The 18,026-nt window shown below is 48.3% G+C and overlaps 2 protein-coding genes across 2 annotated transcripts in view; one reads left to right on the top strand and one right to left on the bottom strand.

The window, feature by feature from the left end:
* Window positions 1–5,311, top strand: part of NPHS2 (nephrosis 2, idiopathic, steroid-resistant (podocin)) — a 20,673-nt gene extending 15,362 nt beyond the window's left edge. The window contains exons 5-7 of the mRNA XM_012646534.1: window positions 2,235–2,290; window positions 3,603–3,681; window positions 4,852–5,311. Of these exons, the coding sequence (XP_012501988.1) occupies window positions 2,235–2,290; window positions 3,603–3,681; window positions 4,852–5,130 (414 nt within the window). The 3' untranslated portion in view covers window positions 5,131–5,311. The remainder of the gene's footprint in view (window positions 1–2,234; window positions 2,291–3,602; window positions 3,682–4,851) is intronic.
* Window positions 5,312–5,881: 570 nt separating this feature from the next.
* AXDND1 (axonemal dynein light chain domain containing 1) overlaps window positions 5,882–18,026 on the bottom strand; it is a 104,449-nt gene continuing 92,304 nt past the window's right edge. Inside the window, 6 exon segments of the mRNA XM_012646528.1 lie at window positions 5,882–5,898; window positions 6,018–6,235; window positions 7,099–7,181; window positions 12,073–12,177; window positions 13,931–14,047; window positions 16,777–16,887. Coding sequence (XP_012501982.1) covers window positions 5,882–5,898; window positions 6,018–6,235; window positions 7,099–7,181; window positions 12,073–12,177; window positions 13,931–14,047; window positions 16,777–16,887 — 651 coding nt within the window.

The following is an 18,026-nucleotide window of genomic DNA, read 5'->3' as shown; positions in this document are numbered from 1 at the left end:
GTGGTACAGACTGCTGGGCATGGTTGTTGACAGGAGTGGGGGGCTGGTGGGGGGACAGGAGGGGCTGGTGGCACCCAAAGCTGAGAGGGTATGTTCCTGGGACTTGCATTCTAGCTGGGGACACAAGCACAGTGTGTGCAAAGTTAAATAACGAGTTCAAACAAGACTTTCAGACAAAAAGAGGTAAGATGTCCCAGACTCTTGCATGATTAATTACCCGATCAATTGTCTAGAGTTAATTGACTTGGAATTAGACAGGGGAGAAGAGCAAGGCGCCTCTCGTGGCCCACAGGCAGCAAGCCCAGCAGTCTCACACGGCCAGGGCAGGCAGCTTTGGTTCTCGCCAAGACAGGCTGTCAAAAGGTAGGAATGTTAAGAAGAGAAGTGGGAAGAAAGCAGGATTCCAGGCAAGTGGCAATTTCCAGCAGCTCTGGAGCTGTCACTGGAGCCATGGAGGAGCCCGGGCCAGAACTGGGCTGGGAGGTTGGAGTCATGTCTAGCGGGAAGGAGGACCTCAGCTGGAGGGATCCTAAGAATTACAGGCACTGATGATGATTCTGTCCCATAAAGGACACCGCCCTTCACCCTCCACCCTCTCTTCCTTATGTATCCCTCCCCTCTACAGGATAAAGTCCAGATGCTTGGCATTCAGGCTTGCCCTTGTCACACTGAATTATATTAATGATATATATACACATGTTCCTCAACTTGCAGTCAGGCTATGTCACAAAAAGCTCATTGTAAAATAAAAAATATCATAAGTTAAGAATGCATTTAATGCTCTAATAAACCCATCATAAAGTAAAAAAAAAACATAATTTGAACCATCGTAAGTTGGGGACTGTCTGTATTTACACCTTAGTCTTCCCAGATTACAAACTCCATGATGGCAGAGGCCACATTTCATCCGTCTCTTTGTCCCCAGCATGGCATTGTCATACAGCAGACAGATAACGTGTTTCGGACAAATGAATCAACAACCCAACTTGCCATCCTCCCCCACTGAATCTAGAACTCTCGCCTACGTCATGCTTTCCAGCATTCAGCACCTCCACACACACCTCCACGCCTGCTCTGGGGCTGTTTCCTCCGCACTGGACACCTCCCTTGTCTCCACTGGCAAAATCTTACTTGTCCTTTAAGACACCACCTCCTCTGTGACGTTTCTGTCAACTTCCCTCTCACTAGTCCCCCAAATTACTCATTCTTCTAAGCGTTCTCACTGCACTAATCTTACTATTTATGTAGCCACGAAGAGATCATCAGAAAATAAGTTCGAAAAGAAAAGAGTTTGGGCTGACACGGAGAATTCCATGCCCTGCTCCTTTTTTCCAGAACCCACAATTCGTGTTCTTCCCTCTCCGGTTTCCTGCTTCCCTGGGGGAGTCAGGAGGCTGAGAAGCAGGGAACTGACGCTCCCAGCAGTGAGGAGGAGAAAACACCCTATACATGAAAGCCATTTGGAAGAGAGGCAAGAAACTCTGGTTCTCTAATAAATGCATTTTAAAACGGATTTAACAAATAGGCCATCTGTATTAATTCCTGTTGCTTCTGTAACAAATTACCACAAACTTGGTGGCTTAAGACAACAACAAAAAAATTTATTCTCTTACAGTTTTGAAGACCAGAATCCAAAACCATTTTCACTGGGCTGGAGTCCAGGTGTCTGCAGGACTGTTTCCTTCCGGAGGTTCCGAGAGGAGACTCTGTTTCTTCGCCTTTTTCAGCATCTAGTGGCTGCCTGCACGTCTCTGCCTGTGGCCCCTTCCTCCGTCTTCGTACTGCATCCCTCCAATCTCTGCTTCGTCCTCACGCCGCCTTCCCCTCCTCTGTAGTCACATCCCCCTCTGCCCCCTCTTATAAGGACACTTGCAATTACATTTAGGGCCACCCGGATAACCCAGGATAATGGCCCGTTTCTAGATCCCTCAGCTCAATCGCATCAGCAGAGCCCTTCCTGGAGGAGCAGTCACAGGTTCCAGGGATTGGGACGTGACATCTTTGGGGGCCGTTATTCAACTTACCACACCATCCTTAATCCCACAGACATTTATTGAGTGGCATGACGCAAGTTAAACAGCTCTTCACCAGGGACTGTGAAGTTCAACGAAACACAGCAGGCAAACAATGTCCTTTGAAAGGAGGTGCCCTAGTGCGGACGCAGTCAGTGCGCAGTTAGACGGCTCTGCTCACAGCTGGGGGCTCCCACTGACGTCTGAACCTTCCCTCCGCAGGTTGCCCTGGATTCAGTGACCTGCGTTTGGGGAATCAAAGTGGAAAGAACGGAAATGTGGGTAGGAAATTAACTGGGAAGGACAGTCTGATAAAGGAAAATATTTGGTTTCATGTAAAATTTTTCATTTGAAAAGTTATTTTTATTGAGTATTAATTATGGCCATATTAGCATAAATTTGGAAAAAGAGAAAAAAATTACCTAACGTCTCATAGCCCTAACACAACCCCTGTAACATTTGGGCAAAATACTCTCATGCTCTTTTCTCTATGCATCTAAAAAATTTTTTAGATAAAATTCACATAAAACTTACCATTTTAACCATTTGAAAGTGTGGTTTTAGTATATTTACAAAGCAGTACAACTGTCTGATTTCGGAACATTGTCATTACTCCCCGATGAAAGCCTGTGCTCATGAAGCGGGAAACCCCCGGTCACCCCCAGCGCTTGGCCCCGGCAGCCGCTACTTCAGTTTCTGCCGCAGCGGATTTGCCTGTTCTGGACGTTTCACATGAACAGAACCATACAACCTATGGCCTTTGTGTCCGGCTTCTTTTCACTGAGCATGTTCTCAAAGTTCAGCCACAGCGTAGCATGAATCAGCACTTCGTTGCTTCTCATGGCCGAGTGATATTCCACTGTGTGGCTGGACCACAGTGTGTTTGTCTGTTCATCAGCTGGTGGGCGTTTGGGTTGTTTCCACTCTTTGCCTCCTAGGAATAATGCTACAGTGAACGCTGATTTGCAATTTTTGTGTGTGAATGTTTGCAGTTCTCTTGGGTTCACACCTAGGAGTGGAATTACTGGGTCACGTGGTAGCTCTATTGAACTTTTTGAGGAACTGCTAAATGGTTTTCCATATATATACTTTTCATAGTTATAACCAGGGTAAAAAGACAAGTTTGTATCTTTTATGCAATGCATTAAGTATTGTTCTTATTTGGTCAGTTCTGCCCTTTTCAAAATCAAATCTTCTCTTTTATAAACTTAGACGAATTCCTCTTATCTTTGTTATTTGATAGTATAGCTCTTGAAGGCTGTTTTCCATTGTTCAGATTTAACAGCTGTGGTTTAGATTAAATCCTAAGTGGGAAAAATGAGCACGACTCATCCACACAAACTCCGCTGTGCTCGTGAAGAGAAACCTAGCGCTCTCCGGCAGCGTCAGCCATAACACAGGCCTGCACCTGCGCCGCAAGCGCCGAGACGCCCGTCTCCGCTCACGCTCTGCCCCCAGTCTAGGGGCAGCTCCCTGCTGACTCAGGACTTGCCACGTCACGGGGCAGCCGTAGACAGAGCTGCAAGTCCGCACGGAGCCCTGGCTCCCCACCCCTGCTGCGCACCCACACGCCTGTGCTTTCTTTTGCAGCAAGGACGTGAGGCTGCCGGCCGGGCTTCAGCACTCGCTGGCTGTGGAAGCCGAAGCTCAAAGACAGGCCAAAGTGCGGGTGAGCCAGCGCAGCGCTTGTCTTCCACCGCAACTGCCCTCTGGTAGCTCCGGAGAATCCAGACGGAGGCTGCTCGTGGAGGACGTTTCCCCTCGCTTCTCTGCCTTTTATTCAGCCAGGCCCAGGGCAGAGTCTGGCGTGTGTCCTGCCACGCTACTAAACTGCTCTCTTAACGTGTGCTGATAGCCTCCTAACCGACTAATGCAACGTCCCTCCCTCCTTCTCTCCGAAGCTACTGGCAACAGAGACGGCCTCCCCCTTGGCCCCTGCCTTCACTCCCTCTCCCTAAAGCCGGCTTTCCACGAACATCATCCCAGCGCTCTTCCCTAGTGCTGGCACCTTTCCCTGAACACGCATCTCAGTCGCCTGTCACCTCTGGTTCACGACTCCTCGGTTAGCCCAGAACCACAGCCCTAGCTCGTGCGAGCTCTGGAGGGACGACCGCGGTCAGGGCCCAGCGCCAGGAGAAGGCCGCACGACTCCCTGCTCGGGCGTGCCCGGGAGAACAAAGATCGGGCTGCGAGGGCTTCTCGCCATTGCAGGGTGGGTGGCTGGGGTGTCAGGAAGAGGAAGATGAGGAATAAAGGGAGGCGGGTTTCTCCCGAAGAACAGAAGTAGGTAAGGAAAAAATCTCCATCATTTAAGAGGATCAATCACTGTGGGGCAATGAGGGGAGATGGGAAGAGGGAAGGCAGCCGGTGGTCCCCTGGGTAGAGTTTCTTCTAGATCTCTGAGCCTCGTCCTCCAGGACTTCCCTGCTTTCAGGGGGCATTTCGGGGATGAGCCTGGCACATTCTCTCCTGAAGTGTCTGCCCGTTCGTGCTGCCCCAGCGGGGAGTCACCCTTTCTTAACTCCGTGCCTGTGCCTGGAACGCTGGCCAACTTCTTCTCTGTGCTGACGGAATCTTACTAATCCTCCAAGGCCCACCGGGCATTAATAGGTCCCCTTCGTTGATGGCCCTGAACAACTTCTACCCTAAATCACAACTCATAGTTTAATCTGTCTCCCTGGCTCGAGACCCTTCGGAAAAGAGGCCGAACCTGTTCTGTGCCCGGCGATGCCCATCGCGTGGCAGATGCCCGGCGCTGTCTGCCGAGTCTCGCTGAATAGCGTTAAGGCCTTCGCGGGATGGAGACGGTGACTTTGCGTTTCTCCACTCTGTTTTCCAGATGATCGCTGCGGAAGGGGAAAGGGCTGCCTCAGAGTCCCTGAGGACGGCGGCCGAGATTCTGTCAGGCACCCCGGCCGCCGCGCAGCTGCGATACCTCCACACCCTTCAGTCTCTGTCCACGGAGAAACCCTCCACTGTGGTTCTGCCCCTGCCATTCGACCTGCTGAGTTTCCTGTCTGCTCCCGGCAGCAGAGCTCACGGCAGCCTCCCCTTCCCCGCTGCCTCCAAGCCCGTTGAGCCGCTGAACCCTAAAAAGAAAGACTCTCCCATGTTATAGGGGACGGGGCAAAGGATGATGTCATGTGAAGGGGCCGCCATACGAAAGCCACGTTCCTGAGTGAAGTCCTCTGTCCTCGCTTCCTGCCCTTCCCACGGCCGCGGCGCAGGGAAGGCCCCAGGAGCGCGTGAAGTCACGGCGCAGCGACATGCGTGAGAGGACAGAGAAGGCGTGTAAGCAGTTTAGATGGACGGTCTAGTCAGAGCAATTGTGAGAAAGAGCTTTAGTTGACATTTTACCCTGGAAAGGATTCTGAGTCTAGATGTGGTTAAATTTTGACTCCTGAAGAATTTGGTTCGAATGGCCTTTTTACTGTGGCTCCCACAGCCCTTCCTGCGAGCTGCCTTCCTTGGCTTGTCACGCTCTGCTGTGATCCTGTACTTGGGAAGCAGTATGCAACAATATACTTAGCATATTTGTGCATTAATTCTTTTCTGCATTTAGGATTATTTCTTAGATTCTCAAAGGTGACATTATTAGGTCAAAATATATGCATGTTTTTAAGGAATATCCATACATACTATCAAATTATTTTCTAAGAGAGCTATTTTATCTGTTCGTCTATCCACAAGTATTACCCGTAAAACTAACTACTGTAGGTTGCCACTTGTGATCAGCATTGTGTTTTCTTTTATTTTCAAAACATCTTTGCTGTTTTGTAAATAAAAAGTGTATCTGATGTGAGTTTATTAATTCACAATTGTTAGTCATTTGGTTTTCCTTTTCGTGACTTGTCTGAGTAAGACGACTATTAAATGAATGTGATTCCTATGAGAAGTGTAAACCAGTGTATCAGCACTGAAGTACTGATGCCCTTCTCGTGGCCCGGTCAAGCTTTCTTTCACAAATATTACCGACGGAAAGCAAAATGAGAAAGCAAGCCTTACCTTTCTTTAGAGATTCTGAGGAAACGTTTGCTGGCCTGCCTTCTCCTTCTCTTTCTCTTTCATTTTCTTCTTCTCTTTCAGGTTCCTTTTTTCTAGATGTCCCAGCTATCTCCTCTAGTTCCTTCTCCAGATCGCTATTTCTGATAAGGGCATAATGGAGTTTCTCATTTGCATCCTCAAACTTCTCCTCTGCCTGTCTGGCTCTGCTTTTGACCTCCCTGATGTGGACAAACGCACCAAGACACACAACAAAATGAAAAGGGTCGAAAAAGTATCTTTGACATAGAAACTCACTGTCTAAAACAGGCAGTGGGATTAGATAAACGTGTCTGAAGGGGAGAACTAAGGGAAGCAGAAGAATCAATAATTCACCAAGAACTGGGGGCCCAGGAACTGCTTTGGATGTTTATGTCAGAGCAGTGATCACGCTGTCATTTAAGAATACAACATACTTCTCATTTCTTAGTAAAATCTAACTTTTGGGTATTTGGAATTTTCTACTGATTGCCAGGGAGCCCCCTTTTAAGAGTTAATTTTGGTTTCTTTTAATTGATATGATCCAACAAAAAAAATCCAGTAGCATCCCTTCTTTTCTAGCACCTCTAAAACCAAACTTTACAATCAAGAAAACTAGTTTGGGATGCGCTTAATTACTATAGCACATACTGTACGTCTATACGGCTACGGTCTTTCCTTGGCATCCTCAGCCGCCTCAGCTACACTGCCCTTCCTACTCTTTGCGTTATGTGACATTCTTTCTCAATCACAATAGTTTTTCCCAGCTCCGTTTATTTCCCCGAGTCGTCTCTGAGAAATACACTGAATTGGATCACTCCTAATAACCCCCACCCCACAGACACACATACTTCTTTGACTTCCTCCATCCCCACTGTGGGTAAGCACGGATGTTCCGATCACAGCAACGGAGTTCATTGCCTTTAGCGGAAAACCTGGAGATCCCCGTCCCACGAGTGAGTTCAAAGTGAGAGGGCCAAAGGTCAGCCAAGACGTGTGCATTTCTCGGCCAAACCTCCTGGCCGGCAACATTCATCCTCTTACCACTGTGGGGCCTCATACTCACGTTAACTTGTCTTGCATGTATTCAATTACAGCCATTGCTTCAAGATACTTTTGGGCCAAGGTACCTTGGCTAGCTTCTTTTCTCTGACAAAGGAAAGACGCGATATAAATGAACTGAGAGTTCCAATAATTAATACTCGGCTTTTTCAGGATGTTCTCAATCAAGCCTTCTGAAACATTCATTTTCTACTGCCTGTATTTATCTAGTAGATGGTTAAACACACCCTTAATACCAAAAAAGAATAGGGATTGCCTGTGGCCAAACAGCACAGCGGCTTCCAAATTATTCGTGCTGCAGGTAGACGTGAGCTTGCATACAGCTGTAAAGGAGAGGCAGGGAAAACGATAACGACACAAAGAAACAGAAAGAAAAGAGATTTAAAAAATAAAGAGAAGGGTCAACATGTTTCTCTAATTAATCAAGGAAATTAACTTGTATATCTATCTTACTAACAATTTACTTCATCATACTAAACATACAACACTACAGAATCCAGTAAGCTCTCTAAATTCCTCAGGCAACTTCGTAAATATCAGTTAAAAGTATAAATCTTTCCAGGCAGAGAAAATATGAAAAAAAAAGAACCTCTTTAATTTACTTTGACTGCAGATATATTCCCCAAAACAAAGTAAAAGGGAGGTGGGAGAGGAAATTTAGAAGACGAAAACAATAAGCATATTTTCTAATGAATATTATGACATTTTCCCAGAACCGTGTACTTGTAAAAATCTCATTTATCCGTATTTCGCAGTCAGAAGCGAGTACAAGGCAAACTCTGCGTCATAGATGGAAAGAGGGACGCGAGGGGGAGGCGGCCTGCCGTACCACAGCGTGACCAAGCGGGCCAGCGCAGAACCTTCCAGGCCTCTCACCCTCAGTCACACACCCCATCACACCACGCTTCCCTCTTCTAAAAGAAAATCGGAGAAAAGAAACTGTGTTAACTTTTTCACTTTTATTCTAGATGTCTCTCTTCTTATTTTCTCTGTCACGTACTTTTCTCTGTTTTGCCTGTGAATACTATTTCTCAGCCCGGACTGGCAGCACATGACACGGCTGTGCCTACACACACAGCAACATGCCACTAACTTACTGGATTTTTAACAAAATGGGGGTTTCAGAGCAGAGGCTTCTAGAACTGGAATTCCACACGTGGTTTTGCAGCCCCTGTGAAACAACTGCAACTGTAGGTGGAGCCCCAGGAAAAGCGGGATCGTACACGGTTAACTGCACGTGAGCCTCCTGACTCTCTCCCGTTCTACCAGCACATGTACATTTAGTTACAATGTGCCCGGGAAACGCCCTGTGTTTTGACACTGGCAAGCACAGATTAATGTTTCGTGGTCCGTTTAAAACCCTTCATGCGCCATTCCCGTGGTCTGAAATGCTGCACTCTGGGCTGCTGGCGTCTTCGATGGGAGCCGGGTGGCGTCACCCACGTGCTAAGGCAGATGCTAATCGCAGGTACCGCCATGGCCCCTGCTCATTTCTTAACCTTCCTCTGCCTGTTACGCGCTTTCACCCACTGTGTGATGGGGACGAACATGGCTCTTGGTGTCATTTGCATTCGACCCTCTTCGCCTGTGCCTGTCTGCTGTGGCTTCAAGCTGGCCTCTTTGCCTTGGTCTTCCCGGGCCTCGACTTCACCAGTGGGTTTGGGCTTGGACTACCCTCTTTGGCCTGGGCGTGCCGCAGGGAAGCTCTGACTCCAGGCTCCGCTCCGTGGGATCCAATTCCCAGCAGTGAACTCCTAGCTGGACTTAAGGCTCCTACCAGTTCTTGACATATTTTCTACAGTCACCAATTTCACGGGACCTTCCCTGTTGCTGTTATAAGAAGGGTAAATGAATCACTGCTCCTAATACTTGTGCCCGGGTACAGGGTGTTGCATAAGGAAAACACAGATCTCTGAGGGCCTCTTTCAGCCCAAATGACAGCGGTGAAGGCAGAATGTCTCATCTTGTGTTGAAAATACTGCTGATCCCCGAAGTGTGGCCCCTGCTCTCCTTTCCAAAGGAGCCTACAGGAGATCCAGCAAAATTCCTGATCTTCCCCAAACAGTTAAAACTCTTTATGCACAGTCGGGACCCATGGTTTTAAGAGGAGCCTGAAAGAGAGTGTTTCTAATGTCTGCTTGTCAGGGTGGCCGAGCCCAGTTCACACAGCCGAGCACTGCATCTAGGGCCACTGTCGCTCCAGATGTTTTCAGTCGTCTCGGGGAGAGCTGCTGAATTAGCCGACCCACGTTTCCACTGGTCAGATGATGCGTTAAAGAATTCAGGCTCCTTGCCCTGCAGGGACGATATCGGAATGACTGACTCAGAGAGGACCCCAGGGTTTCCACTCTCAGAACCGATTAAACTGGGCCAGATCTGAAGGCAGCCTGGTCTTCCCCGAGTGGGGCACAGGCACGGTCAGGGCTGCTTAGCGGGACCGTGAGCCAGGCCCGGTGCCGAACTGAGAAGCTGTGCTTGCGTGAGGCACAGCAGGCTGTTTCTGTGCGCGGATGCCCGCTTTGAGCGCGATCCTCCCACAGAGCCCTGTCTCCCCGCTAACCGAGGAGGGCTTTCAGTAACGGGTTGCCAGACAGCTGCTGCGGCGGCCTCCAGGGCATCAGGTAACAACACCAGTGAGGCCCTGACTGATCAGGCCACGCCATTAGCCTGCCCAGCCTGATGGTGACTTACTGCCACTGCTGTTGAGATATCACTCGTAGCTCAACCCCTGGAAAATCCCCTACAGGAGTCATTTCCGTGAGGGAACACAGGGAGTAACCGAAATTCTCCGTGCTCAGGTCCCCAGCCCGGTGGGCCGGAGCCACTTCTCACCTGAGACCTAGGACCCAGCTGTCTCCTGGAGCTCTGATGTTCTAGGACTCAGCTCCCAGAGACATGGCAAGTTACACCTGCAGGCCACAAGGTTTCTGCTTCTCGATCCTTTCCTTCCTTGTATCTTTCCTTCCCCAATGCCAATCCAATGTCCTGCCTCCTGAGAGTTGTGTTTTTAGACCAGGAAGAGAAAGGGTGCAGCTACCCATTAGGCCTGGTGCCTTGGGCTTGTTTCCCCACTAAATGGTTATTTTTGTTCTTAGGACCAGAGGCTGAGTGTTTGTGGAAAAGGATAAAGAAAAACAAACAAACAAAAGAAAAACTTACAGTGAAAGTCTTGAAACCTTAAACTGCCCACAGGGAGCCCGGCTATCTTTGTGGATGGAAGAAACATGGGGCTCAGTCCCTGCCTGCTCCAAGGACCTTGCAGTGCAGCCTAAAACCAAGATACGTGTCCCCCGGCTCCGCTCCCTGGCCCACACCTCTAACATCACGAGCCAGTTCAAGGAAACTTTACTCTCTGGGTACCAGCATCTCCAAATATCGACCTTGTCACCAGCTAGCCTAGCGCCAGCAAGCCTCCTCCGTTCGAGCACCTGGCAACCCCTCCTACCTGAGCAGTGCCCCAGACACCGTCCCGCAGGACAATGTGACTCGTCTTGATCTCCAGGAACTTGCAAGTGATTGCACATCTGCATGCATTTTGGTCCACTCTCCAGACTATTTGGTTACTGAGAACCAACACGGTTTGGTCCTCAGTGATCTATGGCAGCAGCAGCAGAGTTTCAAAAGCCTAGAGAACGACTTTCTGGGCCATGTCCCCCTCAGCCAGGCTGCCCACACGGCCCCACATCCAATGGCGGCGTCTGGGAGCGGCGAGCCCCATCCCATCTCTGCGTGCGATGCTCCCCAGCTTTGCCCAGCCTGTGGGCTCCTGCTCTCCTGCCCGCTTCCTGCTGGCTCTAGGCCTGACCCAGATGCCCGTCCCGGATGGCACAGCAGGGTTCTTAGCTCAGGAACCAAGTCTGAGGCAGGAGGGCTTGTGGCTGGGACTGGTGGAATTAACAGATAAAAAGGCGCTATCTTTTGTTTCCTTCTTATTTTTTTACATGTCCTCTTACATTGTATTCCATTCCCACTGCTTCCTCTTACATCTCTGCCTCACAGTTGTAATTACTGACATATCAAAGTGCCATTTTTAAAACAGTGAAAAGGCACTACTTTGGGAGAATGTGCTTATAACCCCTCACCCCACGCACCACCCTCACCCCAATTTTGCTAGTTCCCACCTGACTCTCCACGTGGTTTCTTCCAGTTCTTCCTACCAGAGTTGGAGCCTCTTTCCAGCGACCTCCCTGGATATACGTCCCTGCGATTGGCCTCTGCTTTGAGCCACGCCTCCACCTTGGAGACCCAGCTGCCATCCACAATCAGCCCCCACAGAGCCCATCGCCGCCACTGCACGCAACGCTGCCCACTCAAATGCATCAGACCCCCAGCAACGAAATGGTTCTTAACTTTAGGATCGAGAACTGTGATCAAATTGATTACTCCCCACAACCTCAGTCCAAGAAAATGCCCTATCTGAACACACACACAAAACGCTGCACACGATTTCGGGGGATTAATGAGATAGAGCCCATCCACAGACTCCCAAAGCCATGGCACTATGTAGGCAGCGAGATATTAATCCACAGCTGATTTGACCCCACCATGGTCCCAGAATGAAATTTCTGTGGAGAAATTTTAAATCTGCTTTCTTGATGTGTTTCCATAGCCATTGTCTCTACTTTTCCAATTCCCCAACAATTCTTGTGGTTGGAGGTACGTGCTTATCACAGTTCTCAATGAAGTCTACTTAATATTTAAAAATTGGTCAGATATTGACCGAGAGATTGTAAAACTAAGTAAAGGGATGAAATAGTGATATTAAAATGAGATTTAAAGATGAGAATGAGAGGTTTTTGTAAAGTTAAGGTAAAAAAATAAGAGTTTTCCGGGGATTATGCTGGAAGAAAAAATATGTAAATACATTACTTTGGAGCTTCTGGTCCTCTTGGAAGAGCTATAAGTTATGTTGGAGCCATATACTTTTCCTATAATGTTAAATAATTTTCAATTTCCTAGTTGGGTTTCAGATACATACCCAGGAAGACAACTCATCTGTATGTAGTAGAGGCTTGGAATGAATATTTTTGTCTTCTCCAATGAATCGAATGAGTTTTTCCTTCTCTGTAGATGCTGGAAGTTGCTGGAGCAGAGAAACACCAGAGGTCTGTCAGCGAGGTGGGGTGTGCACAGTGGCACACCGGGTCACCTCGCGCCACGTCAGAAACTTCAACTTTCTATTTGTCTTAATCGCTCAGCAAGCATTTTTGAAGACTCATCCACAGCAAACACTGAGAAATGGATGGAGATGAGGGAGTGGGGATAAGGGGATACAGCCACGGGAAAACAAAGAGCAATTCTCCCAGACTCTAGGAACGCACAGCGCACCGGGGAGAGAGGTGACAGGAGGAATCATCATGGCACAACATGATCACTGTTAGCACTCGGGTGTGTTCCGTGGGCTGTCTGCACCCAGAAAAGGGCCCTGTATTCTGCCTAAACACTTCAGGAAGAGTTCACGAAGAAAACGGTATTTGAAGGCTGGACAAGTACTCGTACAACAGAGAAGAAAAGGCCTGAAGTAAGTCCACAGATAACAATAACAATAATAATAGTAGTAGTAATAATGGTTTCCATTTATTCTGTGCCTTCTATATGCCGAGCACTTTACCAGAAATGAAACAGAAAATGCTGGTCAACAGAGGCTTGGGTGTTGCACGATTTTTTTGTTCTGTTGTCCAGCCTATACAGTGAGTAGAAGGCCTAGGACGGAGCCTGGGGTCATGCTCAACATTGAAACTACATGTGAAGAAGAAATGCGTCAGGGATGTAAACCAAGACATCGTAGAGCGTGTTAGGCAATCATGAGCTCTGGAAGCCAAAGGCAGTGGTAGTCAGTCTAGGGATTAGCAAGGGCTTTTATGCCAGGATCATCGGGGTTCGAGTGTGGGTTCTGCCACATATAGCTATATGAATCTGGGTGACTCACTCAACCTTTCTGAGCTTCTGTTTTCTTATCTGTGAAATGGGGGCAATAATACATGCACCAAAGTTGTGTTGTGAGATCAGAAATAACATGAGCAGAGAACATTGCTCATGACAGGCACTCAATTATTGGTAGCTATTATTTTAGTATTATTATTTTTTAAATGCCCCCAGAAGTGTTGTTATTATCGCAAATATCCCAGCAGGTGTGAAGACAGAGTGAGGGAAGGAGAGGTGTGGGGAAGGGCCCGGAAGGAGGGAAGGACAGTTCAGGATGGGCACTGAAGAAGTAAAGACGTGGAGTTTTAAACCATTATTTGAAAAATCTGGCAATGAAGGGATAAAAAAAATAGCACCAGGGTGAGAAGTAGATTGTGTAGTTAACAGGAATACGGATGAGAGGAGACTAAAGGGAAATGACTGGATTTAGAAAGGAAAATAAATGACAAAAATAAGTGTGTCTGCAGGTATGGTTAAATCTATATGAGGGAAAAAAAAAGGAAATTGAAGAGTTCATTCCAGATGATCTTTTTTTTTTTTTGAGACAGGTTCTCACTCTGTCACCCAGGTTGGAGTGCAGTGGCTTCATACAGCTCACTGTAACCTCCAACTCCCAGGCCCACATGGTCCTCCTGCCTCAGCCTCCCAAGTAGCTCGGACTACAGGCACTCACCACCATGTCTGGCTAATTTTTTTAAAAGCTTTTTAGTAGAGACAGGGTCTCACTATGTTGTCCAGGCTGGTCTCAAACTCCTGGGCTCAAGCAATCCTCCTACCCGGCCTCTCAAAGTGCTGGGATGACAGGCGTGAGTCACTGTGCCTGGCCCAGATGACTTACTTCTACTTTCCAATGTGTGTGTGTACTTTAAAAAGATAAAGGGAAAGGAAAAAATACTACTAAATAATCTTACATCTTCTGCTTTCTCTTCTTCATTTTTCTCCTTAAGTTTCTTATCCTCCTCACTTTCCTCTTCATCCTCTTTAAAAGACATGTCTATTTCAGGCTCAATGAATAATTTTATAGCTTCCTGTGAAATGAAACAACGTAATCATAGCTTAGTGTACATAAAGATTAATAATTATCCATTCCAAGATATTTAATGAGCACTAATCCTATAACTGGGTACTGTGGTAATGATACACAGGTTAGCGTAATCCCAGGCTAGTGGTGATGACGCAAAGGATAACAGGAATTCTCCCTGCCCTCAAGAAGCCGACAACTTCATGGACAGGAAAATGCTATGGATGCGTTTAGTCCCATAGCAGGAGCACCCGACCTAGACCAGGCAGTGGGCAGGGGTGAAGGAGGGAGCTGGTCAGGAATATTTCCCGAAGGAGACAATGTCTGAGTTTCTTCTCGAAGGATTAAGAAGGGAAAGAAGAAGGCACAAAGGACTTCTAGGCAGAAGATGTTCTACGTGTAGGATCGGTTCTGAGAATAGAAGTATTAATCGTTGGACAGGACAGAAACCACGAGGCAGGTGAGCAGGGCGGATCACAGGGGAAAGACGCGTCTGTTATGCCAGGGAGGCTGGTTTTATGCTGAAGGCATCGATACATTGACTGATCTGCTTTGCGTTTTCAACAATCCCTGTAGCACCGGGAGAGCCATTTAAAGACGAGGAAGGACGGGAGGGAGGACAGAGGGGGAGAGAGAAGCAGGGAGAGAAGCGGAACACCGGAGGGAAGGAGCCGCCGGCGGCTGCGGGGACGAACAGGGTGGGGCTGAGGGGGTGTCTCAGAGGCGACTCCCGGACACGATGGCTGGGAAAGGGCGCGTCTGGAACGACAGCGGTTCGTGGTTTAGGCCGCCGGACCGAAGACGGTGCCGCTCACAAGGACGACGAACGAAGCCAGGGGCGCAGGTCTGGGCGGGGGTGGGTTCGGATTAGGCTGCGCGTTGAGGATCCACCGACACCCGAGCGGGAACAGCCGGCACGCAGCCGAAAATACGGACCTGGAATTCGGGTGGGGGGTGCGCTAAACGCAGACGGGGCAGCTCCCGGCATTCAGTTCGGAGTCAAGGACGCAGACTGCGTCCCAAAGCAAACAGCGCGAGCGGCAAGCGGACCAGACGCCAGGGCGGGACCGCGGTCACGCGAAGCGCCAGGGCAGCAGGAGGCCCGCGGGCCGGAGAAAGCCCGGCCTCCCCCGACTCGGCTCCCGCGACCCCGCCCCAAGGCTCGCGAACGGCCAGCGGTCCCGCCGCGCCGCCTCCGAAACGCGAGTGCCGCCGGGGCGCGCCCACCCAGGAACCGCCACTGCGCCTGCACCAGAGGGCGTGCCACGGCCCCACGGCCCGCGACCCCTGCCGGGCGAGAGCGGGCGGCGCACCCCCGCGGCGCCGCCCCCGTGCGGAGGCCTCGCCCAGCCCCAGCCTGAGCTGCCAGCGGCGGCCTGGGGGACAGACAGCCCCCCACTCAGCGTGAAGACGGGGCGCCACCAGCTCAGACTGCGACAACCCAGGGGAGCAGGACAGCAGGGACCAGCCACACCACGGGTGTCAGGGCATCCGCCCCGCCCCCGGGTCCGGAGTAGGCCACAAAGCCCCTCCAGGGACCTCTCCTTGTAAGCAGGAGAGTTCCCAGCAAAAGAGAACAGAAACCCCTCTGCCCTGAGCTGAGAGAAGAGCTTTCAGATGAGAAGACGCCACCAAAAGAACTCTGGCAACAGGAAAAAACAAGCCAGCTCAACACCCCCAAAGGATCACAGTAGATCCACAGCACCTGACCCCAACCAACAGGAAATTACTGAAACGTCAAAAATGGAATTCGGAAGATGGATGGCAAATAAGATGAACGCAACTGAAGAGGAAGTTGAAAACCAGCACAAAGAAGCCAAAAAACTATTTCAGGACATCGGTGAAAATAATGAAAAATTGCTCAAGAGATAGGCGACTTAAGAAAGGATACAACAAAACTTAAAGAAAAGAAAAAGTCATTTAGGGAATTTCAAAATATATCAGAAAGCTTCAAAAGGCCAAACCAAAACGAGAAAGGCTCTCAGAGCTTGAAAACAAGGCTTTTGAACTAAACTAGTTGGTCAAAGATGCATGAAAAAGAATAAAGAAGAATGAAAATCGCTCAGAGACATGTGAGACTGTGTGGAGTGGGCCGATACACGCATTATAGGTATCCCTGAGGGATGAGAAGAAAAAGTGAAAAACACGGAAAACCTATCCAAGGGAATTAGTGAGGAAAACTTCCCTGGTATCACCAGAGATTCAGAAATCTAAAATACAAAATTTTTAAAAAAGTAGCAGTATGGAAGGAGACAAGATCAAGGGCCATATTTTTTAGGATGGGAGAAATGACCATGTTTTACATTGTTTTAAGATGGATAAGAATGGAACTATTGGAGAGGAAGACACTAAAAATACAAAAGGGAGAGGACAGTGGACGTGGAATCAGTGCTCAAAGGAAGAAATAACCTGGGGCGGGAAGACTGAGAGTGGGCGGGAGGAGGAGGGTGAGAGCAGGAGCAGGCAAGGCTGGGGGTCTGCTTCAGGAAGCCGCAGGGAGCTCCCCCCTAAAGCCACTCTTTCTCTCGTAAAATCACCTGCTAAGAAAGTGAGGAAAGATGTTTGGGTGGATGACTCTCCTCCTTAAAGGGGAGAAGAGCTGCCGATACTCTTGGTCAGAACCAAACTCTCTTCTGTTAGGGTAAAGGAAGGAGGATTGAGCACATTGTTTGGAAAAAGCTGCTGAACCTTCTACTGAAACACAGGAAGAACCCGAATAAGGACCAGCGCAAATACCTCTTCTCCAAGTAGGTGCTCTGTTTCTTCATATGTAAACAACTTTATTTCTCTGCCTTTGATATCAGAAAGGAGGTGAGAGCATGTGTTGATCCATTCATAACATTCTCTCTGAGAAGAGATAAAAGATTACTAAGCAGAAAAAATCAGATTACACCAACTCATTCATTCACTCACTCCTATGGAGGACCTCCTAAATAGTCCTCTAAATATAACTCCATTCAGTCACTTTGTACCAGTTCAGTTCAAAGACTTTTGCAGAGGTGACTTACGATGAACAGAGAACTAAATCATATTATCTCTTACTGGCAGGGTTTGGGATCTGGGTTGCAAAGGGACAGGGAGAGGTGACATGCCTCAGAACTAGAGAAAGATTGCTAGGGTTACTGACACCTAAATGTCTCTCCTAATAAATATTATGCAAGTGACCGGGTCACCCAGGTCAATATTATTATGCTTGCATAATAATAATAACAGAAATAGCAAATACTTACATGGTACTTACTTATATGCCAGACTGTTCTAAGCATTGTGCATATTTTTAACTCATTTGATCCCTAATATGAGATATGAACTGTTATGACACTCATTTCTTCTTAGATGAGGAAACTGAACAGTTCAATATCTTGCTCAAGGTCATACGAAGATATAGATATACAGTTAAGCATGATGCTTGGATTCTAATCTAGGTGGTTTGTATTCTTAACCACTATAATAATATTATTCCCTCTGCCTCGAATAAAGGGAATAAATAAAGATTTGAGAGACTGTTTTGGAAAAGGTGCTCACCCCTTATCTACTAAGATACAGAAAAGGTCTACAGCAGGCCTCATCCACCTAAAGCAAATAGTAAAACTATTATTTACTTTACCAAGGTCTCCCAACAGCTAAGATCTAGTTTTAATTTTTAAAAGGTACATTATTCCTTATTAGCGAGTAAAAGCAGCGAGAACTAGGAAACATTGTCTTCTCTGGGAAAGGAGATCTGGCTACTCTATTAAAACAACTGTACTAGCTGAGTGAAGGGCTCACACCTGTAATACCAGCACTCTGGGAGGCTGAGGCAGGAGGATCGCTTGAGCCCAGGAGTTTGAGACCAGCCTGGACATCGCAAGACCCCATCTCCACAAAAAAATTTAAAAAATTAGCCAGGTGTGGTGGTGCACACCTGTAGTCCCAGCTACTCGGGAGGCTGAGGCAGGAGGATTGCTGGAGCCCAGGAGTTGGAGGCTGCAGTGAGCTGTGATCAC

This window comes from Propithecus coquereli, unplaced genomic scaffold (genome assembly GCF_000956105.1).
Source record: "Propithecus coquereli isolate 6110/MARCELLA unplaced genomic scaffold, Pcoq_1.0 Scaffold246, whole genome shotgun sequence".
Lineage (NCBI taxonomy): Eukaryota > Metazoa > Chordata > Mammalia > Primates > Indriidae > Propithecus > Propithecus coquereli.
Note: the sequence above shows the minus strand (reverse complement) of the source record. Positions and strands in the feature narration are given on the sequence as shown.